Raw genomic sequence first — 26,783 nt, 5'->3', positions numbered from 1 at the left:
ATTCAAAAGGCAAACTAGAAGGCAAAAATAAACTGAAAAGGATAAAGGGATGTATGCGATTCAGAAAAGGCGTGCATGAAGTCATGAAAGATAAGGAAATGGAAGATGGGCTGCAACACAAGGATGGTCTAGGCGTTTGGAAGGAAAAAGGGAAGTAATCATGACGCAAAAAGATTTTTGTGTAGTGGAAAATGTCATGATATGTGCAGTGAAGAATTAGTTCCTTCAAGCATCCAATGATGCATGTTTCATTGTGATTTCGAAAAATCACTTTTGCATTAGATTGTCTTCAACGCTTAGCACCATTCCTGCATAAAAATTGTCACCTTTGTGTGCCATCTCCATCGATCATTCCTGTATGAAGTGACTCAAAAACAAATTAGCTCATTTTCAAGAATTTATGAAATGTCCATTTTTTTTTAGTTATTTTTCGAAGTTACACTAATCATGGATGAAAAGGGTGTCGTATTGTAATGTTGAGCTTTCTGCATAAGCTTCTCGTTGACCTACACATAACACCAATCTCATTTCACTTGTTAGTATATGCATCCTAACTTTTGCCCACAAATTCACAAAAATATCCAACATACTTTTATTTCCCCCCAACTTAGAAATATTGCATGTCCCCATGCAATGTACTCATTGATTGTGCAATACTTTTTCAAAATGTTTTTATTGGTTTGCAGGAAAAGTGATTTAAAACATTTGAAAAGGCGTTGTATTTGTTAGGGAACAAGTAGTCAGTATATGAATGAATGAGGGCAATTTTTATTTTTTAAAATCATTTTTGTGAATAAATAACAAATTAAAAGAGACAAAAGTTGTTAAGTTATTATTGATGTAATTTTTTTTTTTTAAACAAAACTGTACAATTTAATTCAACACTCACCATAAATCTTCTGATATAAAACCGATTGCATACGTATGTGAAAACGCAGATGTGTATTACCTGTGGGTTCCATCTGTCCATGCACCAAATGTGCATTACCAAAAGAATTTTGTGGGTTCCTCCACACTTCATGGCGTGGGCAAGTTGTAGTTATTGATGACAGAAAGTGCGTCAATGTGATCCAGCAATTCAAGCATGGAGGTGAGCGAGTAATTTAGCTGCAGTTTGGATGCACACAACGACTGCATAAATTCGTGAGCTCAAGCTCCCATCGTTGTTTTGCCAGCGCTGGGCGTGCCAAGGTCGTCGGAATGGTGTTGCTGAATCGGCAGTCTCGGGCCTGCAAGAGGCAGTGCGTTGTGGTCTCTCGGGCCTGCAACCTATCAACTTTCATAACAACTATTTAAAAAATATATATATTAAATCGAGGGAGGGCAGAGGTTGATGGCCCATAGTGAAGAAGCAGTTCCATTACAAAATTAGAAAAATGCAGCAAACAAGAGTGAATTATCAGAGTGCAAACCCAATTACTCCCACCGCCTCATAGTGGATGCCAACATCTTCAGAACGCAACCCCTTAAAAACGTCAGTTTTGAAAAGAAGTTTGTGATCAAACCAGGACAAATCTAGACAAACGAAGACATGGGTTTTTTCCACAACATAATAAATTACATAACCCAAAAATTGTTTGCCTAAATTCCTAACGGTCTAAGAGGGAATCATGGTTCTTTGAGACCCTGTTTAGATGACTGCGTGAAGAAAAAAATGGTTTTTACAATTAATGTGCAGAGAATTATGGGTTTTGCTGGCCACTTGCCACGTATCAAGTGAACTGCACCTGTACATGTGGAAATGCTGTTATAGAGGGGAAGGTATATACTTGCCCAGAAGCCTAGACTAGCGGATGATAAGAGAGATTATATCAGAATCCAAATCAAACTTATCAGTCGAATCATTTGCTGCTGCCCCTGCTTCGTCTCCATGTGGGCAAGTTAGTTATCAAGAACAAGACACGAGATTGTGAATTAGATTGCATGGAGTTGCGATGGCGGACTTGAGGTCGAAGAGCTTTGGGGATCTGAATAAGGAGGTTGTGCAGTCTCAGCCTTATTTTTCTGCTTTTGCTCACAGCCACTCGTACTCTGAGCCCAGGCCAAATCACATGCCGAATCCAAATCAGAGTGCCAACAGTGCAGGCAATTTCAATGGTATGAAGAATTCAAAAAGAAAATCTGCGAAATCTTGGAGTTTAAGTGACCCTGAAGTGAAGCGAAGGAAGAGGGTTGCAAGCTACAAGGTGTATGCGGTGGAGGGCAGAGTGAAGGCCTCGTTCCTTAAGAGCTTTCGTTGGTAGTAGGTTGAACACTCGGCCTTATGCATTTGTCTTTGCGCGTAATTTTTTTATTTTTTTTATGATTGGTTTTATTGTTGGTCGTGAAATTTATTGATTTATTATTATTATTTTTATTTTTTAAATGAAAAACTAAAATTTAGAAAGAAACTAAACTTTCTCTAGATTTAGTTTTTTTTTTTTTTTTTTTTTTTTTTTTTTTTAACAAATGGACACAATGATTTGCATATTGAAAGATGTTTTGATCAAGCATATTGCAAAACATTTATTTATTCTTGAAATTAGTCTAAATCATCCCTATTTTCTGATCCTCGCGATCGCACTAAGCGCGGAGGAGAGCATACTTATTCTAAGCAAAACTGAAAATGAAAGCAAAAACTACAAATGAAAGCCTACCTACTCTATACTAATTAAAAAAAAAAAATAGTTACGTGTAATTAAACTTCCAATGAAGCCATTCACGTAGTAGTAACAACAATATATCTAGTAGCAATTTTTTACATGATGGATGAAAATATTCGAAAGTGAATGAGTCTAGTTGCTGTAATTGCAAATCAACTAAAAAAAATAAAAAGACGAATCTAATCTAATACTTACCTGGAACCATTGTTCGATAAAGCTTTGATAAGCACAATTTCTCTCACTTAGATCATGTTGTAACTCCTGTTCTTCTTCTCCGATCTACTGTTCTTCTTCCTCGATCTCCTGTTCGAATGATTGTTTGCCATCAGATATGCAGGATTCTTCATATGTTGAATCTTCGTTTATTTCTTGGGGAGTAGTTGAACTGTCAATTCTTGTCAAGATCTCTTTTTCCAGGGAAGAAGAGATTCTGACTTCTGCAAGGATTTGAGTGAGTAGTTCCAAGCTGACACTCATTATAAAACCATGTGGAAAGAGATTCTAAAAACAAAAAAAATCAGCACACTAAAAATTGAATTAAAAACAAAAGGACCACAGAAATAATCTTGAATTCAATACTCAATTAAACCCTCTTACAAGGACTGCTCATTAATTGAGTAATTGAATTCTTCAATTACAACCATGAACCATGAATTCATCAAACACTCTTCACAGTTGCGAAAATCAAACACAGTTGCAGAAATTGAAATTCACACTTGCATAAATGTAAACACACCCTACATGCCTTGATCCATAAGAGGTCGAGCCCATTATGGTATCTCGAATGCGATGCATAGGCTGTTCCCCACGTCTTACCACCTTAATACCTTGGAGTTAGGAACATGTCTAAACACACTTGCATGAAAAATTAAACTAAACTTCAATCCATCGTGCCTCCCCAACAACGGCGCCAAAATTTTGGGTGAAAATATTACCATTTAATTCTGTTTTAGTACTTACCCAACTATTTAATTTGTCAATCCGAGGTTCGTAGACTTACGAGACACATGCACTATATATGCAGGACTGAAGTGGAACTAATCTAATCTAAATTACTGAAATCAAATTAATCTAGGAAGGCATTGAAACATTAACTATGAAAGCAGGAAATTGCATAAAGGAAAAGCAATACAACATGTGAAGAATTGAATGAAAAACAACATATGTGAGCTCACAACAATAAAAATATCTTAAAGTATATTACAAGAACCAAATTACAAATCATGACAGCATAACGAAAAAAATGTAAAACTAATAATTCCTTTCCATTATTCATTCTTCCTTATTAAAATGAAGAGAGAGCACTCTCTTATATACATGAGGAAGATAACCTTCTCATAATTACATATCCAATATTCTCTCAAGCACTCTCAACTAATTTCCCATTATTACAAGATATGATCCCACAAATCTCTCAAGCATTTTTAACTACTTTCCCATTATTGCAAAATATGATCCCTTTGAATCCTCCATGAATCTCTCACATATCTTGGATAAGATATGCCAACCAAATCCTCCATGATTTTCTCCTTAGGAACTGGATAAGATATTCCAACCAAATCCTCCATGATTTTCTCCTTAGGAATAGGCTTGCATAATTATCTCCTTAATATGGTGGAGGACATATTAATTCTTCACATATTTCCTACACATCACAAAACTCACATATTCTTGAGATATATATAAAAATATGTATATTTTCTAATATTTAATCATAAATTCACTTGTAACACAAAAATGAATAAAATGGAAAATAAGAAGGTGAAACCCAAATGTATGTATGAAAATGATATGATAAAAGGTTAATGGGATGATGAAATGAAAGGAATAGTGAAGAAAAAGGTGGATGAAAATATGACATTTCTGAGTCCCAACAACCTTACCGTCTCAATACGAAATATAAGGAGAAGGTCCACTTAGAGCTTGACAAGATGCTCGTGGCAGGCATCATTGAGCCTGTGGAAGAATCTGATTGGGTAATCCCAATGGTGGTGCAAGAGAAGAAGTAGAAGGATGAGACAAGGATATGCATGGATCTCATAAAATTGAATGACACTTATGTGCATGATCCTTTCCTAACTCCATTCACGAATGAAGTGTTGGACAATGTAGGCAGCTAGGAAGCATATTCCTTCATTGATGGGTTCTCTGGGTAAAACCAAATCAAAATCATGCCAGAGGATAGGAGCAAGACAACCTTTGCAACTAAGTGGGGTTGTTTTCAATACACTGTAATTCCATTTGGATTGAAGAATGTGCCGACAATATTTTCGTGTGTGGTTGTTGCGACATTCTGAAAATAATTTTTTGATAAGTTCCTGGAGGTATATTTTGATGATTGGACTGTATTTTGGCTGGTTAAGCGCCATGTAGCAAGCTTGCGCCTGATGCTAGATACCTGTCGAAGATACTAGATCGTACACAATCTCAAGAAGTGTCTGTTTTGCATTCCTTTTGGGAACCTATTAGGGCATGTGGACAAGGACTGATGGTAAACCCCACGAAGATCTCGGTAATACTGAACTTGGAAGCATCAAGGAGTGTGAAACAACTGCGCGCTACTCTGGGACATATGAGATATTACAGAAAGTTTATCGAAAGCTATGCCCAGATCACTGCACCTATGGAAAAATTGTTGAAGAAGGATTTCACGTTCTGCTAGAACGATGACTGTAAGAAGAGATTGGATATACTGAAAGAAAAGATGGTTATTGCACTGATTCTAGTCTTCCTGGACTGGAAGAAAGAGTTTCTTGTACATGTCAATGCATCATGTATAGCGCTGGGAACAGTACTAACACAGGCTGGCGGAGAAGGCTTAGACCATCCTATCATGTTCGAAAGCCGAAGATTATCCAAAGTAGAGAAGAACTATTCTACCACTTAACGCAAGGGGATAGCTATGGTGTATGCTCTCCATAAGTACCAGCACTACTTGCTAGGAGGCCATTTTAAGATGTATATGTATCACTCTGTGCTAAAGTACCTGGTCAATAAGCCACAAGATATCGGGACAATGGAGGCATTCAACAAAGTGCTTGAAAATGCGTTGACCAAGGTTTGAAATGCTCATCGAAGTGATTGGGACCTATGCATACCTGCAGTATTGTGGGCTTATTGAACAACATGCAAGAAGTTGATGGGACAAACCCCTTTCAGGCTTGTCTTTGGTGTGGAAACCATAATGTCTATGGAATACATCATGTCTAGTCTATGCATAGCAGCGCTCACAAGTATGATGGATCAAGGAGCCCTGGAAGAGAGGCTCGCGCAACTGGATGAGCTCGAAGAAGAAAGATTTTTGGCTGGATTTCACCAACAGGTCCAAAAGCAGCGCGAAAAGGCATGGCATGATTGACACATTAAGTTGCACACATTTAAGGTAAATGATCCGATTTTGTTGTATGATAGTAAGTTTGATAAATTTCCAGGAAAATTCATGATACAATCGTTAGGGCCTTATGTTATTAAGGAGATTACTGATGGAGGAGCGATACAACTGGTCAAGTTAAATGGAGAACCCTTCCCAGGAAAGGTGAATGGAAGTTGCTTGAAGCCATACACCAGTAGTCCAACCATGTGACTAAATGAAAGTGGCATAGTCTTAGCGCTCCAGGCAGCTGAAAGGAGGCGCGGGACTATAAATTACACTGCCCGAGTGTGGGAGCTGTGCGATTGGAAGATGGTACGAAGCAAGGACATGTCACTACGTCTGCGATAGCGCGGAGGTAGCTACACTACCTAGGGAGAAATCACGTAGGTCGGCTCGAAAGTGACTATTAAAGTCACTGTTCATGAAAAGATGGTAGAAGTGAGGCCAAATGGAGCGGGCAACCGGCATTTAAGATGAAATTTATGGCTTTGATCCTTGAAAATTTGTTTCCAATCTGACATTAATGAACCAATTATGGGGGGAACGATCAGATTTGAATTCAAAATTCCCTATAAATTACAAGTGGCTACCCAACAAAAAACACTTGGCATTTTGAGAATTGAGTTGTTGCGCTTTCAGGTGCACATGAGCTGTGAATTATTTCAATATTTGATAGCGAGTCCTAATTTTGAACAATTTTAAAAGGAGACCCAAGCACTAGTGAATAGCGTCATGTCAACCCACGCAGAAGTTATGGACACTAAAGGAATGGCAGCCAAGGAGAGTGTGCAGGAAATTGCTAGGGGGGGCGAAGTAGCTACCCTGGAAGTAGCCGAAGTATTGGCGGAGGTCCCTAAATCCCTGAGAACATCGAGATTGAAGCCAACCTCAACCAAGGAAACCATGAAAGACAAGAAGGGTAAGTAGCCTTCCATACTAGTGCGCGTCGCCAAGATGAAACCCACCAAAGCCCACTACCCAAGAGAAAGGCAAGGCTATAAACTTAGAGGCAGAAGAGGAGGATATCGAAGACATCCCCATGGATGACGAGGATGTGGGAATGGAAATAGAGGAGATTGAATCCTAGGGTGCAGACCCTATTACATGGTTGTTGGAGTATGTCCGCCTGCGCAAGCCTAAATCTAAGGTCCCAAAGGGCATCGATGAAAATAAGTCTCCCCTGCAAACCCCTCTGCTACTAGATGAAATCACTTTTGACTGTCCGCGTTTGGCATGGGTGCCGATTTTGAAGCTCGATACTGGGACTTAGAAGACCATGAGGAGTTCTCGCACTTGGTGACCAAATAGTTGATGCACTGAATCATAGACATGAATATGGGGATGACTTCACAAGAGCCGCAGAAGTGGCTCAGATGAGTAGAAAAGGCAGGATTACTCATCCTGCTTTGGGTGTCGCACTATCACCGCACCCCCATGACAGTTTTGGTTATCAAGCAGTTGCTATTCTTGGTACATGATGGGTGTTTGTGGCTGGAGGATCTGATACCCATCAATGATATGTTGATTCACCACATAACGCGCCTGCCGTATACAGGAGAAAACCCAGCTATGATCTTTGGTGGCAAGGGTGGCGAGCTGGTTCTCATAGAATTAATGAAAGAGAAGTTCAAACTGGTAAAGAAGCCACGCGGGTACACAATCTCCAGCATCTCCAACCCTGCTATGAAGGTGGCGACGTAGATCCTTGCAGGGAAGGTGATGCGGAAGTGTCACGTTGATGAGGTACTAGCGCCTGCCATCGCGCTCGCACAATAGTGCACAGAAGGAGTCCAGTTTAACTAGTCAGACTACCTTCGCGGAGAGTTCCAAGCGAATTTTTGGGAAGCACAAGAGCAAAGAAATACCTTCCACTATGCATGGCTCTTGCTATTGATCGTGCTCATAGTGTGGGAGCTACCAGAGGAGAGCCAATTTCCCTTGGTCATGCTAGACCTTCCTCAAGTAGCGAAGTACGCTTCGCTGTGGGTGACCAAGGATGTGGAGTGAGTTCGGGACAACAAGATCTTCTGGATATTGATGGAAATAAATATTAGGATGGCCATCAATCACAAGCTGCGATTGTCACCCATGGTATATGCTAACTTGCAGAGCTATGCTGATTTTAAAGTTGATTTTCATCGAATATTAATCAAGGTGCGAAAGGACCCTATGTAAAAGTGGTACGATTTGCCGTACCTAGCCACAGATGATTCCATCGATGTGGTGCTTGATAAATGGCTGGTAGAGTGGCGCACTACAACAAACTTGGCGGTGGGTGGAAGCAAGTCTGCCGCATAGAAGAGGAAGGAAGAGGCAAAGTTGAAGATCGCACAATTGGAAAAGAGGAAAAAGAAGGCTGCTAAGAAGGCCCAGATGGAATAGGCAGAAAAGGAGGTAGGAAAATAGGAAAGTGGCATAGAATGGAGCTCTGGCAAAGGTGTGAGATCGCCTTCTCCTCAGACCAAAGAGAAGGACATAGAGCAGCACAACACGGACCCTCAGGAGACATCTAGCTGCATTAAGCGCCCGAGAGAGCTAGAAAAGGGAGGGTCCAGAAAGAAATCCAAGGCAACCAAGACCTCACTGGACCCCATCACATTGAGGGAGGGCGACTTATATGACATCGGTGACACAGTTAGAGATGTCATCGTGGAAGCCCTCCAACAATTTGAGAATCAATAACAGGTCCTCTTAGGGGCCATCCAGACTGGGTTGCAGAAGTTGTAGACTCGCGCATCGCAAGCTGGTACGATGTCCACCAGCTTGGCCATCGATACATCATAGGCTGCTAATATGTTGTGCACAAAGGCTTCTAGTGCACTAGTGCTGTCGGATGGAGAATTGACAACAGAAAATGAGGCTGACAGGTCCACTGTCATCACCTAGGCTTAGGGGGCCTGACCTAGGTTCAGTTTTAGTTAGCCAAACAAATCCCTACACTATTGGCCCTTTCGGCATCAGTCCACGGGGCACGAACTGAAGTCTCACCTGAAGTAGTATCGGGGGATGCTGGAACCAAGTTTCCAGAACCTTGAGATGGATGTGATGTCGGTTTATTCCAACTCTACCTGCCTTTGCGGAGGGTGCTTATCCCTTTGTTCTACCCTTCAGTACCTTCACAAAATGTTACAATCGAATTCAATGCAACCCTAACCAGAGGCTGATACGCTTTCATGCTGCTAGTGCAATGAACTGTGATAATTCCCAACAAACTATGCTAAGTATCTTACTTATCTTCTTAACAGATCTTAGTTAGCTTCGTGTAAATAGATGTTCTTACTTGCCTTCACTTAATCAATAGATTTATACACATTTTCGCATCATATAAGAATTTGAAGTGAAATTCATACCCAATGTAACAGATGCGTAAACAGGAAATAAAGACACAAAAATCATAGAATACTTCTCTTTATTGATAATTCCAAACTATTACAAACTCGACTCGCCCTATGCATTTAGCTGCAAGGGTTCGCACACTCAGCTGTGGACTTCCAATCCTCTCCTCACTCAGTTGCAGAGCCTCTACCTATGCTACGACCCAAAACTTAGACTTCTACTCTAAAGATATGAATCAATTCTTCATCATTGATTGATTATCTAGTTTCATGCCTTAACTACTTAGAGCTTCGCTCTATTTATACAATCCCATGGTCCGCAGACCATGGGTAGATCTTTTACAACTGACATTACATTATCAAAATAAGGGCGGACAACCCTATGATTCTTTAACAACTACGTGCTCCACGACCACAAAATTCGGAGTCTTTACATTAGGATTACAAAACTGGACCAAAATATGGGCTTTAAGCCACAAAACTGCCCTTGGGGGATCCCGCACCCAACAGGCCCCCAACACAAACATCGTGACTCGCCCTCAAGTCACTCTGTAGGTGCGGAGATTTTAGCATGAATACCTCCCAGATCTATTTGGATTGCTACAACTTCGGCAGCGCACTGAGCGACTACCTGCTCTCATATTTATCCTTCAACACCTTGGCTTTACCCTTGCATGAAGGAACATATTCCTGCATCCCGGTAATAGGGTCCACACCCTAGGTTTCAACGTCCATCTCTACATCATCCTCCTCCACCAAGATTTCTTCAGACTCATCCTCATCGACTTCTAGATTAATGGCCTTCCCCTTTTCTTGCAATGTGAGCTTGGTCCTTAATGTATTTCTTGGCAAGACGTGCATCGGGATCATGGCATGCTTATCCTTCTTAGGTCTCAGTGTTCATGGTGATTTAGGGACCTCAATGATTATTTCGGCGCTCTTTGGGGCTTCCACTTCCACAATTTCCTGCATGGCTTCTGTGGGTGTCGACATCATTCTCATTAGAAGGTCCTACATCTCCTTTGGCAATGTTTCAAACACTGAACTTGCTCTCAAAGCCTCAAAGTTCAAAAGGTACATACACACTTGATAGCACAACAACTCAGTTCTAAAAATACCAAGTGTTTTTCACTAGACAGCCACTTGTAACTTGTAGGGCCTTTTGAATTTGAATTTGATCATTCCCCCAACATTCGGTCCATTAATGCTAGATTGGCGGTAGATTTTCAAGAATCTAGCCCATAAAGTTTGCCTTAAATGCCTGCCGCCCACTCCATTTGGCTTGAAACCAACCATCATATTGTGAATAATGACTCTAACAGTCACTTTCCGATAGACCTGCGTGCTAGCGCAACTGTCTTCAGGGCTGTCGCGGACCCTGTGACACTTCGCTGCTTCGCACAGTCCTAACATCGCGCAACTCCCTGGTAGTGTAGTTTATAGTCATGCACCTCCTTTCAGCTTCCTGGAGCGCTAATACTATGCTTCAGTTAGCTATTTAGATGGCCGGGCCACCCGTGTATGGCTTCAAATGACTTCCATTCACTTTTCCTGGGAAGGGATCTCCATTTAACTTAATCAACTTGACCGTGCCACCATTAGTAATCTCCATAATAACATATGGCCCCGACCAATGCATTCTGAGTTTCCATAGAAATTTATCAAACTTACTGTCATATAGTAGCACCAAGTCATTCACCTTAAAGGTGCGCAGCTTAATATGTCGGTCGTGTCATGCCTTTTCACGCTACTTTTGGACTCGCTGGTGAAATCCAGCAAAAAATCTCTCTTCTTCAAGCTCATCCAACTACGTGAGCCTCTCTTCCAGGGCTCCGTGATCCATCATATCTATGAACACTGCTATGCGCATACTAGGCACGATATATTCCATAGGCATTACGGCTTCAACTCCATAGACAAGCCTAAAATATGTCTGTCTCATCAGCTTCTTGCATGTAGTCCAATAGGCCCATAATACTGCAGGTATGCGCAACTCCCAATCACGTCGATGAGCATTGCATACCTTGGTTAGTGCATTTTCAAGCACTTTGTTGAACGCCTCCATTGTTCCGTTAGCCTGTGGGTGATAAGGTGTGCTCTTTTGATGATACACTTGAAATTCTTTCGTCAGTGTGCTTGTAGTGTTCTAGCTAGGGTACTAGACTAGACTATATTAATTATCGACTAGGATGCGTAAGCTTAGAGGCATGCGTCTAAAGTATATAGACATAAAGGATTGTTGACTAAGTGGTTATGATGTAGGTCACAGGGCTTCTTTACGGAAGACTGGGATATGTCACCTATCATCCAAACACTCAGATCACCCTGCTAATATGACTGATTACAACGCTATCGTTAAATGCATTTACCGAATTACACACTGAAGCTGAACACTGTGTATCACTGCAACAATGATCTCAATCTCCTTACAAAGACATTACACATAAAACCCTTGTTCAGTAAACACCCAACATTCGCGAATATTTATACAATATCAAAATATACAGAGATCATAAATAAATTGTGAAATGAAAACAAAGTTTATGATGGTGCTTTTAAAAGACAACACAGGGATCGAATCCCTTACAGGACGCACTTCCAGATCTTAGTGATGACTGTTCAGCATTACCATAAACGCAAACCAACCATAAGCGCAAACCATATACATTCAATGGAAATCAAAAGCTATGGAAATCGAAACCCAAGTAATTGTAATTGTTGCGCAAACCATATAAGACCTATTGAAATCGAAATCAAACCATACGATAACTGTTTAGTCAATTTAGTGTTGTCTAAATTGCTATCATAAATTGTCAACCAGGGGCTCGTAAGTTGATGAAGTGAAGGTGTACTATATGTACTTAAGCAACCTCTTAGATCTTTTTGTCGTTTGGGGTGTTGTGGTCAATTTAACTTCCTAAGATGAAGTGATGATTTTATAAACAGATGAGTGATAGTGTGTGTAAGGTGATTTCTAAATGAGTGAGTGTGTGTTGCTGGTGGTTTCTAACTACCTTCTAAACTTTGCAAAGAAAGAGCCTGAAATAAATAACTTGAAATGAACTGAAAGCAAAGAACCACTTTCTAATGGCACTAGTCACTACTCATGCTGCTGCAAATAAAAAAAAGGTAAGAAAACCACTTTAAAGACCAAAGATAATGTTCATCTCTTCCTAACACTCTGCTTCCAACATATAGTACTATGTAAAACACGATTAAGAAGTAGTTAGAGATAAGTCTAAAAAGTGATAAAGCTCTAAATGACAAATTATAACACCACTGTGCCTTTCTCCAACATTCTGCTTCCAACATACATTGTTATGTGTAACAAGTGAAGAAAGAGTTAGTGATATAAGCCAAAAGCTACTCAAAGCAAGCTGTAATTTATTAGTATTCTGATCTCTTAAAGATGAACAACTTATGATAAGGAGACCATCAATGTGTTAGCATACAACTTGAGAAACTAAGCTAGAAGTTAAGCTAGAAAAACAGAGTAAAGGCAGCAACTATGAATATGACAACTGAAAATACCATCAGAGATAAAGCAAATACACAAAGACACACAATCCCGGGCTAAAACCTGCAGAAAACAATCCTGATCAGTTTAAAATAAATGCTGGAAATCAAAGTAAATCAAAACTGTACATGCGTTAAATAAAAGGAAAATTGCTGAATTCGAAAGAAGGAAATGGCAAGAACATGAAGATAAAGTTACTGTACAAAGGCTGTTATGAATGGGGGCCCTCCATCCACAAAACCCAAGGAAAGATCAGCTACTTGAAATCAAAACAGCACAGTCTTCTATTAACTCATATGCAGAAATTACAGTAGAAAGTGCTGAAACAGCAGCTTCAAAACAAAGTTTCTGGATACGCTAAAATTGCAGCAATTACATAAACAAAATAATTAAAGACTAATCCTTAAGCGTACGCAGACGCTGGATTTATAGGCGTAGGAAGCAACTGCCTACTGCGTAAAACATGAAATGGAAAATTAACTAACAGTCATGCTAATTAAATGGTTCAGCAACACGTAAACAGGTCCGTGTGCTTTTCTGGAGGGTACGGTCGTCATGGAGGTTGAATCCAAGGTTGGATCCTGTCTCCCATAACCTGCGTAGCCTGGAGGAATCGCCATCTGGAGTGACGTGGCCTTTCAGCTCACGCAGCACCGTTTGAGCTGGCTTTGTTGATCGAAGTTTGATCCACGTTGACCGGAGGTGTGCGTGGCATTGCTGACTGAACCAATAGCACATGAACCTTTAACACCTTCATTCCTACGTGCCCATGTGATTCGTTTTGCAAAATGACACGTGGAACATAGAGATCAATGAAAAGGCTGCGGAATGACTAGATAGCTGCGGAATTGCTGAATGGCTGCGGAATTGCCAGACAGCTGCGGAATCTCTGTGCATATGTCAAAAATCTAGACAAACGGTCAAACATTAGCAAAGTTAACCAATCATGCTTAAAGACATCAAATGTAATGATCTGGGTAGGTTTATGAGGAAAATAGGGCAAAAGAGAGGAATAAGTGAGGAAAAGCTGTAGGTAATGATGGATAATTAGGTACAAATTAGAGGCTCTACATACCCCCACTCCGAGGGTGTTGCATGTCCTCATGCAATGAAAACATTGTTTAATCCACCTGCTGAGATGCCTCTGCTAAGACATCTAGTCTTCTCCTCTTCCTCTGTGTAGCCACGTTGACTCTTGGTTTCCTCACCAAGCATCTGAATTTTATATTGACCAAAGCTCTGCTTAGCTTCTTGCATTTCTTCTTTAGCTTTCGGTTTTCCCTTTGCCAAAGGCCCAGATGAAGCATGGTATTATCGTGGACCATCTTGTCCACCTTAGCTTGCTCCTTCAATTTTTCATTCTCTTGTATGATGTAGCGATTTAAAACTTCAAGCTCAAAATTTTCCTGTTTGAGTGAGTGGATTTGCTGCTCAAGAGGTAGAACAGTGCTTGGACCAGCAACAGCTTGTTCTAATGTCTCCAGGTAATTATAAACCTTCTGCTGATCTGGATCAATCTCTGGTGACCTCTTTGGACTAGGCTCATGCTCAAATTCAGGTTCATGCTCAAAAAGACTTTCCTCACGTGGAGGACTAGTCTCATCATGCTCAATATGTGGAGGGCTTTTCTCAAAGTCAAGTCTTGTAGCAACCTTTTCAGGTGTGCTCAAGTAAGTAATGAGTGACTTTTTATCCTTTGTGGCCCCCATTTTGCCTTGTAGCCTGCTGCTCCTTCTCACGGTGGTGATGCTCTGTTTTTCTTTTTGTTGCTTTTGCTTTTGTTTTTGCATCTTCTTGGAAATGGCAGCCTCATGAAGTTGGGCTAATCTATGTGCTAATGGCTGAGTGTCCTCTTCACTGGAATTTTCAGGAGTAAGGTAGGTTTCTTGGGCTATAGCTTTTCCTTTATCTTTCTTTTGTTTCTTCCTACTCTCCTTTTTCTTTTGAGCAGCCTCTTGGACAATTTCTTGCAGGGTTTCTGTAATGATTTCTTGGGCTGTTTGGTCAATGTCTACAGCAGGCTCAGGGTCATTTTCTTCTTCAGAATGATGTGTAGCAATTTCTTCTTCAACAAGGTCTTGGACAGTTTCTTCTTGGACAACAGTTTCTGGGGTAATTTCCTCTGTTCTTTTCCTTCTACTCTTTTTAGGCACTTGAGGTGAACTACCAGAGGCTTCCCCTATCTCTTGGAAATGATTCCTTACAAGAAATCTTTCCCATGTGTCTCTTTTTGCTTTCAATTGTTCTTCAACTAGTATCTTGACAAGCCCATGATGGTACAAATGTGGCTCAATGTTTCTTGGGTTTCTTTGGACTATTGAGCACATTTTTCTAAGGCTTGAGAGTAAAAAGTATGGAAGGTTAATGTCATGCTCTCCTAAGAAATGCATCATAACTTTGGCATGATAAACATAGAAAACTCCAAATCTTCCTTCACATGTAAAGAATTTCTGTATTAACAGAAGAAAAGTTGTCCATTCTTCTTTGACAAGACTAACAGGGATTCCCTTTGTAAAAATGCTAGTGTCCATACCTGGATTTTTCAGAATTTGTTTCCATTTCTGGTCTTGTACTGATCGGTTTTTGAACCATCTCTCCCCAGTTTGTGGTAATGAAGTGGCCTGTGCCAAACTGCTTTCGGTGACTGTAAATTTCAGATCTCCTATCTCCACTTGATTGTGTTTGTCTCTGAAAGAACGTGCAAAAGCCTTCGTGACCTCTCTATGATAACCCTTGAATTTTTGGATGCACTGGAGCCAATTTGCCTTCTGCAAAGCGTCTTTGACTTGGGGATATCCTTCCAGAAATTTAGAGCCCTCTGGCTCTGCCCTCAAAAGTTTACCCATCAGCTCTCTCACAGCTCTGTTTTAATTCTTTTGGAAAAAGGGTTATACGGCTTGAATAGTGGCTTCAACACAATAGATTTACGGCTTCAACACAACAGCCGTAATGCACTCACAACAGTGGTTAAAGTTTAGCGGAGGGGAAAGCAGAGTATGGTTACGGTGGCAGAGTAGTGGAAAACAAGGGAAATGCGGAAGTGAATCAACAGCGTGAATGAGATTATGCGTAGGAGGGTTATGAATAATGGGAAGAAACGGTTAATTCCCTTAAACATCGGTCATGAGTGTACATTTGGCTGCGGAATCATAACGTAGAGAGCCGTAGTACAATTGTCTACGTCACTCAGGAACAGGGATTTAAATGGAAGAGCAGCCGTGCTTGAGTTTAAAAATCGTGATGAATAGGGACTGTCAAGGTTGAAGGATACGTGGATTTCGGTCGAGTAATGGAAAGGACTGGTAATCATTACATTAAATGGCTGAAAACACAATCCGTAAACCATGCAAAATGTTATAACCGTAAGTTTAGAAATTAGCTCATACCTCATGTATCCGCGCTTTGATTCCTTTTGCTCATCTGTGCTAACCTTTCATTGTTTATTGCTGCTACATGACCCTTTTTTTTTTTAATTTTTGATGATGACTTTTGGACTGCAGATTCCTTCTTAAACAGACTGTGTTTTTTTTCATACAGGTGCAGAAAGTGTATCAGCTGCGGAATTGGGATGTTGGCTGCGGAATTGCTCCTCAGCTGCGGAAACTGCAGTGATACCCTTCTGTCTGCACAAAACAACTTTAGCTGTGTGAAATAAATCTGACAATGACTTTATTGGTGAGATGGAATGTAATGGATGGATGGATGGAAAGAAATGAGGTGGAGTGAGAATGATTGGATGAATGAGATGGAACAATGAAAAGAGGGATTTTTTTTTTTTTGGAAAATGTGAGGTGTCAGGTGACCTTGATTTTTACCTCAGATTTTCTGCATAGGACTGCCAATCAGAGACTGGTTTTCAGGCCTATACTTTTTTTTTTTTTTTTTTTCAAAAACCAAAGATAAGGCTGATGGAGGAGAAGAATCCTTCTCCACCAACCTGATTGCAGAATCTTCTTTAAACAACTTGACAAATTCCTCTTTTGAGAGTGGCTTCTGGTAGATCTTCAAGCGATGGCCATTCACAATAAGAGGAGTATAAAATTCATCAATAGTTTTCACTCGAACTGCTCCATTACTAAAGACTTCATCAACCTCATATGGCCCAAGCCAATGAGTTTGAAATTTCCCTTTGAAGTCTTTAAACTTTGAATCAAACAATAGAGCCCAATCTCCTTTCTGAAACTTTCTTTCTTTGAAATGACGATCATGCCATTTAGATCTTTGGTGTTGAACTAGATCGGTCCTTAGAATTGCATCTTGTCTTATTTCATCTAGCTCATTTAGCTGGTCCATTCTGTGTTTTTGGGCTTCTGAGAGGCTCATTCCCAATTGGACTGCCATCTTGAAGGTCTTGATTTGGATAATTTAGTGTTGTCTAAATTGCTATCATAAATTGTCAACCAGGGGCTCGTAAGCTGATGAAGTGAAGGTGTACTATATGTACTTAAGCAACCTCTTAGATCTTTTTGTCGTTTGGGGTGTTGTGGTCAATTTAACTTCCTAAGATGAAGTGATGATTTTATAAACAGATGAGTGATAGTGTGTGTAAGGTGATTTCTAAATGAGTGAGTGTGTGTTGCTGGTGGTTTCTAACTACCTTCTAAACTTTGCAAAGAAAGAGCCTGAAATAAATAACTTGAAATGAACTGAAAGCAAAGAACCACTTTCTAATGGCACTAGTCACTACTCATGCTGCTGCAAATAAAAAAAAGGTAAGAAAACCACTTTAAAGACCAAAGATAATGTTCATCTCTTCCTAACACTCTGCTTCCAACATATAGTACTATGTAAAACACGATTAAGAAGTAGTTAGAGATAAGTCTAAAAAGTGATAAAGCTCTAAATGACAAATTATAACACCACTGTGCCTTTCTCCAGCATTCTGCTTCCAACATACATTGTTATGTGTAACAAGTGAAGAAAGAGTTAGTGATATAAGCCAAAAGCTACTCAAAGCAAGCTGTAATTTATTAGTATTCTGATCTCTTAAAGATGAACAACTTATGATAAGGAGACCATCAATGTGTTAGCATACAGCTTGAGAAACTAAGCTAGAAGTTAAGCTAGAAAAACAGAGTAAAGGCAGCAACTATGAATATGACAACTGAAAATACCATCAGAGATAAAGCAAATACACAAAGACACACAATCCCGGGCTAAAACTTGCAGAAAACAATCCTGATCAGTTTAAAATAAATGCTGGAAATGAAAGTAAATCAAAACTGTACATGCGTTAAATAAAAGGAAAATTGCTGAATTCGAAAGAAGGAAATGGCAAGAACATGAAGATAAAGTTACTGTACAAAGGCTGTTATGAATGGGGGCCCTCCATCCACAAAACCCAAGGAAAGATCAGCTACTTGAAATCAAAACAGCACAGTCTTCTATTAACTCATATGCAGAAATTACAGTAGAAAGTGCTAAAACAGCAGCTTCAAAACAGAGTTTCTGGATACGCTAAAATTGCAACAATTACATAAACAAAATAATTAAAGACTAATCCTTAAGCGTACGCAGACGCTGGATTTATAGGCGTAGGAAGCAACTGCCTACTGTGTAAAACATGAAATGGAAAATTAACTAACAGTCATGCTAATTAAATGGTTCAGCAACACGTAAACAGGTCCGTGTGCTTTTCTGGAGGGTACGGTCGTCATGGAGGTTGAATCCAAGGTTGGATCCTGTCTCCCATAACCTGCGTAGCCTGGAGGAATCGCCATCTGGAGTGACGTGACCTTTCAGCTCACGCAGCACCGTTTGAGCTGGCTTTGTTGACCGAAGTTTGATCCACGTTGACCGGAGGTGTGCGTGGCATTGCTGACTGAACCAATAGCACAGGAACCTTTAACACCTTCATTCCTACGTGCCCATGTGATTCGTTTTGCAAAATGACACGTGGAACATAGAGATCAATGAAAAGGCTGCGGAATGACTAGATAGCTGCGGAATTGCTGAATGGCTGCGGAATTGCCAGACAGCTGCGGAATCTCTGTGCATATGTCAAAAATCTAGACAAACGGTCAAACATTAGCAAAGTTAACCAATCATGCTTAAAGACATCAAATGTAATGATCTGGGTAGGTTTATGAGGAAAATAGGGCAAAAGAGAGGAATAAGTGAGGAAAAGCTGTAGGTAATGATGGATAATTAGGTGCAAATTAGAGGCTCTACATACCCCCACTCCGAGGGTGTTGCATGTCCTCATGCAATGAAAACATTGTTTAATCCACCTGCTGAGATGCCTCTGCTAAGACATCTAGTCTTCTCCTCTTCCTCTGTGTAGCCACGTTGACTCTTGGTTTCCTCACCAAGCATCTGAATTTTATATTGACCAAAGCTCTGCTTAGCTTCCTGCATTTCTTCTTTAGCTTTCTGTTTTCCCTTTGCCAAAGGCCCAGATGAAGCATGGTATTATCGTGGACCATCTTGTCCACCTTAGCTTGCTCCTTCAATTTTTCATTCTCTTGTATGATGTGGCGATTTAAAACTTCAAGCTCAAAATTTTCCTGTTTGAGTGAGTGGATTTGCTGCTCAAGAGGTAGAACAGTGCTTGGACCAGCAGCAGCTTGTTCTAATGTCTCCAGGTAATTATAAACCTTCTGCTGATCTAGATCAATCTCTGGTGACCTCTTTGGACTAGGCTCATGCTCAAATTCAGGTTCATGCTCAAAAGGACTTTCCTCACGTGGAGGACTAGTCTCATCATGCTCAATATGTGGAGGGCTTTTCTCAAAGTCAAGTCTTGTAGCAACCTTTTCAGGTGTGCTCAAGTCAGTAATGAGTGACTTTTTATCCTTTGTGGCCCCCATTTTGCCTTGTAGCCTGCTGCTCCTTCTCACGGTGGTGATGCTCTGTTTTTCTTTTTGTTGCTTTTGCTTTTGTTTTTGCATCTTCTTGGAAAGGGCAGCCTCATGAAGTTGGGCTAATCTATGTGCTAATGGCTGAGTGTCCTCTTCACTGGAATTTTCAGGAGTAAGGTAGGTTTCTTGGGCTATAGCTTTTCCTTTATCTTTCTTTTGTTTCTTCCTACTCTCCTTTTTCTTTTGAGCAGCCTCTTGGACAATTTCTTGCAGGGTTTCTGTAATGATTTCTTGGGCTGTTTGGTCAATGTCTACAGCAGGCTTAGGGTCATTTTCTTCTTCAGAATGATGTGCAGCAATTTCTTCTTCAACAAGGTCTTGGACAGTTTCTTCTTGTACAACAGTTTCTGGGGTAATTTCCTCTGTTCTTTTCCTTCTACTCTTTTTAGGCACTTGAGGTGAACTACCAGAGGCTTCCCCTATCTCTTGGAAATGATTCCTTACAAGAAATCTTTCCCATGTGTCTCTTTTTGCTTTCAATTGTTCTTCAACTAGTATCTTGACAAGCCCATGATGGTATAAATGTGGCTCAATGTTTCTTGGGTTTCTTTGGACTATTGAGCACATTTTTCTAAGGCTTGAGAGTAAAAAGTATGGAAGGTTAATGTCATGCTCTCCTAAGAAATGCATCATAACTTTGGCATGATAAACATACAAAACTCCAAATCTTCCTTCACATGTAAAGAATTTCTGTATTAACAGAAGCAAAGTTGTCCATTCTTCTTTGACAAGACTAACAGGGATTCCCTTTGTAAAAATGCTAGTGTCCATACCTGGATTTTTCAGAATTTGTTTCCATTGCTGGTCTTGTACTGATCGGTTTTTGAACCATCTCTCCCCAGTTTGTGGTAATGAAGTGGCCTGTGCCAAACTGCTTTCGGTGACTGTAAATTTCAGATCTCCTATCTCCACTTGATTGTCTTTGTCTCTGAAAGAACGTGCAAAAGCCTTCGTGACCTCTCTATGATAACCCTTGAATTTTTGGATGCACAGGAGCCAATTTGCCTTCTACAAAGTGTCTTTGACTTGGGGATATCCTTCCAGAAATTTAGAGCCCTCTGGCTCTGCCCTCAAAAGTTTACCCATCAGCTCTCTCACAGCTCTGTTTTAATTCTTTTGGAAAAAGGGTTATACGGCTTCAATAGTGGCTTAACACAATAGATTTACGGCTTCAACACAACAGCCGTAATGCACTCACAACAGTGGTTAAAGTTTAGCGGAGGGGAAAACAGAGTATGGTTACGGTGGCAGAGTAGTGAATAAGGCAGAGTAGTGGAAAACAAGGGAAATGCGGAAGTGAATCAACAGCGTGAATGAGATTATGCGTAGGAGGGTTATGAATAATGGGAAGAAACGGTTAAGTCCCTTAGACATCGGTCATGAGTGTACATTTGGCTGCGGAATCATAACGTAGAGAGCCGTAGTACAATTGTCTACGTCACTCAGGTACAGGGATTTAAATGGAAGAGCAGCCATGCTTGAGTTTAAAAATCGTGATGAATAGGAACTGTCAAGGTTGAAGGATACGTGGATTTCTGGTCGAGTAATGGAAAGGACTGGTAATCATTACATTAAATGGCTGAAAACACAATCCGTAAACCATGCAAAATGTTATAACCGTAAGTTTAGAAATTAGCTCATACCTCATGTATCCGCGCTTTGATTCCTTTTGCTCATCTATGCTAACCTTTCATTGTTTATTGCTGCTACATGACCCTTTTTTTTTTTAATTTTTGCTGATGACTTTTGGACTGCAGATTCCTTCTTAAACAGACTGTGTTTTTTTTCATACAGGTGCAGAAAGTGTATCGGCTGCGGAATTGGGATGTTGGCTGCGGAATTGCTCCTCAGCTGCGGAAACTGCAGTGATACCCTTCTGTCTGCACAAAACAACTTTAGCTGTGTGAAATAAATCTGACAATGACTTTATTGGTGAGATGGAATGTAATGGATGGATGGATGGAAAGAAATGAGGTGGAGTGAGAATGATTGGATGAATGAGATGGATGAAATAATGAAATGAGATGGAACAATGAAAAGAGGGATTTTTTTTTTTTGGAAAATGTGAGATGTCAGGTGACCCTGATTTTCACCTCAGATTTTCTGCATAGGACTGCCAATCAGAGACTGGTTTTCAGGCCTATACTTTTTTTTTTTTTTTTTTCAAAAACCAAAGATTAAGCTGATGGAGGAGAAGAATCCTTCTCCACCAACCTGATTGCAGAATCTTCTTTAAACAACTTGACAAATTCCTCTTTTGAGAGTGGCTTCTGGTAGATCTTCAAGCGATGGCCATTCACAATAAGAGGAGTATGAAATTCATCAATAGTTTTCACTCGAACTGCTCCATTACTAAAGACTTCATCAACCTCATATGGCCCAAGCCAATGAGTTTGAAATTTCCCTTTGAAGTCTTTAAACTTTGAATCAAACAATAGAGCCCAATCTCCTTTCTGAAACTTTCTTTCTTTGATATGACGATCATGCCATTTAGATCTTTGGTGTTGAACTAGATCGGTCCTTAGAATTGTATCTTGTCTTATTTCATCTAGCTCATTTAGCTGGTCCATTCTGTGTTTTTGGGCTTCTGAGAGGCTCATTCCCAATTGGACTGCCATCTTGAAGGTCTTGATTTGGATAATTTAGTGTTGTCTAAATTGCTATCATAAATTGTCAACCAGGGGCTCGTAAGCTGATGAAGTGAAGGTGTACTATATGTACTTAAGCAACCTCTTAGATCTTTTTGTCGTTTGGGGTGTTGTGGTCAATTTAACTTCCTAAGATGAAGTGATGATTTTATAAACAGATGCGTGATAGTGTGTGTAAGGTGATTTCTAAATGAGTGAGTGTGTGTTGCTGGTGGTTTCTAACTACCTTCTAAACTTTGCAAAGAAAGAGCCTGAAATAAATAACTTGAAATGAACTGAAAGCAAAGAACCACTTTCTAATGGCACTAGTCACTACTCATGCTGCTGCAAATAAAAAAAAGGTAAGAAAACCACTTTAAAGACCAAAGATAATGTTCATCTCTTCCTAACACTCTGCTTCCAACATATAGTACTATGTAAAACACGATTAAGAAGTAGTTAGAGATAAGTCTAAAAAGTGATAAAGCTCTAAATGACAAATTATAACACCACTGTGCCTTTCTCCAGCATTCTGCTTCCAACATACATTGTTATGTGTAACAAGTGAAGAAAGAGTTAGTGATATAAGCCAAAAGCTACTCAAAGCAAGCTGTAATTTATTAGTATTCTGATCTCTTAAAGATGAACAACTTATGATAAGGAGACCATCAATGTGTTAGCATACAGCTTGAGAAACTAAGCTAGAAGTTAAGCTAGAAAAACAGAGTAAAGGCAACAACTATGAATATGACAACTGAAAATACCATCAGAGATAAAGCAAATACACAAAGACACACAATCCCGGGCTAAAACTTGCAGAAAACAATCCTGATCAGTTTAAAATAAATGCTGGAAATGAAAGTAAATCAAAACTGTACATGCGTTAAATAAAAGGAAAATTGCTGAATTCGAAAGAAGGAAATGGCAAGAACATGAAGATAAAGTTACTGTACAAAGGCTGTTATGAATGGGGGCCCTCCATCCACAAAACCCAAGGAAAGATCAGCTACTTGAAATCAAAACAGCACAGTCTTCTATTAACTCATATGCAGAAATTACAGTAGAAAGTGCTGAAACAGCAGCTTCAAAACAGAGTTTCTGGATACGCTAAAATTGCAGCAATTACATAAACAAAATAATTAAAGACTAATCCTTAAGCATACGCAGACGCTGGATTTATAGGCGTAGGAAGCAACTGCCTACTGCGTAAAACATGAAATGGAAAATTAACTAACAGTCATGCTAATTAAATGGTTCAGCAACACGTAAACAGGTCCGTGTGCTTTTCTGGAGGGTACGGTCGTCATGGAGGTTGAATCCAAGGTTGGATCCTGTCTCCCATAACCTGCGTAGCTTGGAGGAATCGCCATCTGGAGTGACGTGGCCTTTCAGCTCACGCAGCACCGTTTGAGCTGGCTTTGTTGACCGAAGTTTGATCCACGTTGACCGGAGGTGTGCGTGGCATTGCTGACTGAACCAATAGCACAGGAACCTTTAACACCTTCATTCCTACGTGCCCATGTGATTCGTTTTGCAAAATGACACGTGGAACATAGAGATCAATGAAAAGGCTGCAGAATGACTAGATAGCTGCGGAATTGCTGAATGGCTGCGGAATTGCCAGACAGCTGTGGAATCTCTGTGCATATGTCAAAAATCTAGACAAACGGTCAAACATTAGCAAAGTTAACCAATCATGCTTAAAGACATCAAATGTAATGATCTGGGTAGGTTTATGAGGAAAATAGGGCAAAAGAGAGGAATAAGTGAGGAAAAGCTGTAGGTAATGATGGATAATTAGGTGCAAATTAGAGGCTCTACATACCCCCACTCCGAGGGTGTTGCATGTCCTCATGCAATGAAAACATTGTTTAATCCACCTGCTGAGATGCCTCTGCTAAGACATCTAGTCTTCTCCTCTTCCTCTGTGTAGCCACGTTGACTCTCGGTTTCCTCACCAAGCATCTGAATTTTATATTGACCAAAGCTCTGCTTAGCTTCCTGCATTTCTTCTTTAGCTTTCTGTTTTCCCTTTGCCAAAGGCCCAGATGAAGCATGGTATTATCGTGGACCATCTTGTCCACCTTAGCTTGCTCCTTCAATTTTTCATTCTCTTGTATGATGTGGCGATTTAAAACTTCAAGCTCAAAATTTTCCTGTTTGAGTGAGTGGATTTGCTGCTCAAGAGGTAGAACAGTGCTTGGACCAGCAGCAGCTTGTTCTAATGTCTCCAGGTAATTATAAACCTTCTGCTGATCTGGATCAATCTCTGGTGACCTCTTTGGACTAGGCTCATGCTCAAATTCAGGTTCATGCTCAAAAGGACTTTCCTCACGTGGAGGACTAGTCTCATCATGCTCAATATGTGGAGGGCTTTTCTCAAATTCAAGTCTTGTAGCAACCTTTTCAGGTGTGCTCAAGTCAGTAATGAGTGACTTTTTATCCTTTGTGGCCCCCATTTTGCCTTGTAGCCTGCTGCTCCTTCTCACGGTGGTGATGCTCTGTTTTTCTTTTTGTTGCTTTTGCTTTTGTTTTTGCATCTTCTTGGAAATGGCAGCCTCATGAAGTTGGGCTAATCTATGTGCTAATGGCTGAGTGTCCTCTTCACTGGAATTTTCAGCAGTAAGGTAGGTTTCTTGGGCTATAGCTTTTCCTTTATCTTTCTTTTGTTTCTTCCTACTCTCCTTTTTCTTTTGAGCAGCCTCTTGGACAATTTCTTGCAGGGTTTCTGTAATGATTTCTTGGGCTGTTTGGTCAATGTCTACAGCAGGCTCAGGGTCATTTTCTTCTTCAGAATGATGTGCAGCAATTTCTTCTTCAACAAGGTCTTGGACAGTTTCTTCTTAGACAACAGTTTCTGGGGTAATTTCCTCTGTTCTTTTCCTTCTACTCTTTTTAGGCACTTGAGGTGAACTACCAGAGGCTTCCCCTATCTCTTGGAAATGATTCCTTACAAGAAATCTTTCCCATGTGTCTCTTTTTGCTTTCAATTGTTCTTCAACTAGTATCTTGACAAGCCCATGATGGTACAAATGTGGCTCAATGTTTCTTGGGTTTCTTTGGACTATTGAGCACATTTTTCTAAGGCTTGAGAGTAAAAAGTATGGAAGGTTAATGTCATGCTCTCCTAAGAAATGCATCATAACTTTGGCATGATAAACATACAAAACTCCAAATCTTCCTTCACATGTAAAGAATTTCTGTATTAACAGAAGCAAAGTTGTCCATTCTTCTTTGACAAGACTAACAGGGATTCCCTTTGTAAAAATGCTAGTGTCCATACCTGGATTTTTCAGAATTTGTTTCCATTGCTGGTCTTGTACTGATCGGTTTTTGAACCACCTCTCCCCAGTTTGTGGTAATGAAGTGGCCTGTGCCAAACTGCTTTCGGTGACTGTAAATTTCAGATCTCCTATCTCCACTTGATTGTCTTTGTCTCTGAAAGAACGTGCAAAAGCCTTCGTGACCTCTCTATGATAACCCTTGAATTTTTGGATGCACTGGAGCCAATTTGCCTTCTGCAAAGCGTCTTTGACTTGGGGATATCCTTCCAGAAATTTAGAGCCCTCTGGCTCTGCCCTCAAAAGTTTACCCATCAGCTCTCTCACAGCTCTGTTTTAATTCTTTTGGAAAAAGGGTTATACGGCTTCAACACAACAGTCGTAATGCACTCACAACAGTGGTTAAAGTTTAGCGGAGGGGAAAACAGAGTATGGTTACGGTGGCAGAGTAGTGAATAAGGCAGAGTAGTGGAAAACAAGGGAAATGCGGAAGTGAATCAACAGCGTGAATGAGATTATGCGTAGGAGGGTTATGAATAATGGAAAGAAACGGTTAAGTCCCTTAGACATCGGTCATGAGTGTACATTTGGCTGCGGAATCATAACGTAGAGAGCCGTAGTACAATTGTCTACGTCACTCAGGTACAGGGATTTAAATGGAAGAGCAACCGTGCTTGAGTTTAAAAATCGTGATGAATAGGGACTGTCAAGGTTGAAGGATACGTGGATTTCCGGTCGAGTAATGGAAAGGACTGGTAATCATTACATTAAATGGCTGAAAACACAATCCGTAAACCATGCAAAATGTTATAACCGTAAGTTTAGAAATTAGCTCATACCTCATGTATCCGCGCTTTGATTCCTTTTGCTCATCTGTGCTAACCTTTCATTGTTTATTGCTGCTACATGACCCTTTTTTTTTTTTAATTTTTGCTGATGACTTTTGGACTGCAGATTCCTTCTTAAACAGACTGTGTTTTTTTTCATACAGGTGCAGAAAGTGTATCGGCTGCGGAATTGGGATGTTGGCTGCGGAATTGCTCCTCAGCTGCGGAAACTGCAGTGATACCCTTCTGTCTGCACAAAACAACTTTAGCTGTGTGAAATAAATCTGACAATGACTTTATTGGTGAGATGGAATGTAATGG

General features: G+C 40.2%; 1 protein-coding gene across 1 annotated transcript; it reads left to right on the top strand.

Moving 5' to 3' along the window:
* The first annotated feature begins 1,934 nt into the window (after positions 1-1,934).
* LOC149229158 (uncharacterized) lies at positions 1,935-2,243 on the top strand. The gene has a single exon (XM_089380965.1). The coding sequence runs from the start codon at positions 1,935-1,937 to the stop codon at positions 2,241-2,243; it is 309 nt and encodes a 102-aa protein (XP_089237091.1).
* Positions 2,244-26,783: the final 24,540 nt, after the last annotated feature.

The sequence above is a fragment of the Pinus tabuliformis genome, chromosome J (assembly GCF_031772625.1).
Source record: "Pinus tabuliformis cultivar Carrire ecotype Pingquan chromosome J, CPIR1, whole genome shotgun sequence".
Lineage (NCBI taxonomy): Eukaryota > Viridiplantae > Streptophyta > Pinopsida > Pinales > Pinaceae > Pinus > Pinus tabuliformis.
This window is presented reverse-complemented; position numbering and strand designations above follow the sequence as displayed.

What these genes read in the sequence shown, in the direction of transcription:
- LOC149229158 (XM_089380965.1), top strand. Translation starts at nt 1,935, where the DNA reads ATGGCGGACTTGAGGTCGAAGAGCTTTGGGGATCTGAATAAGGAGGTT.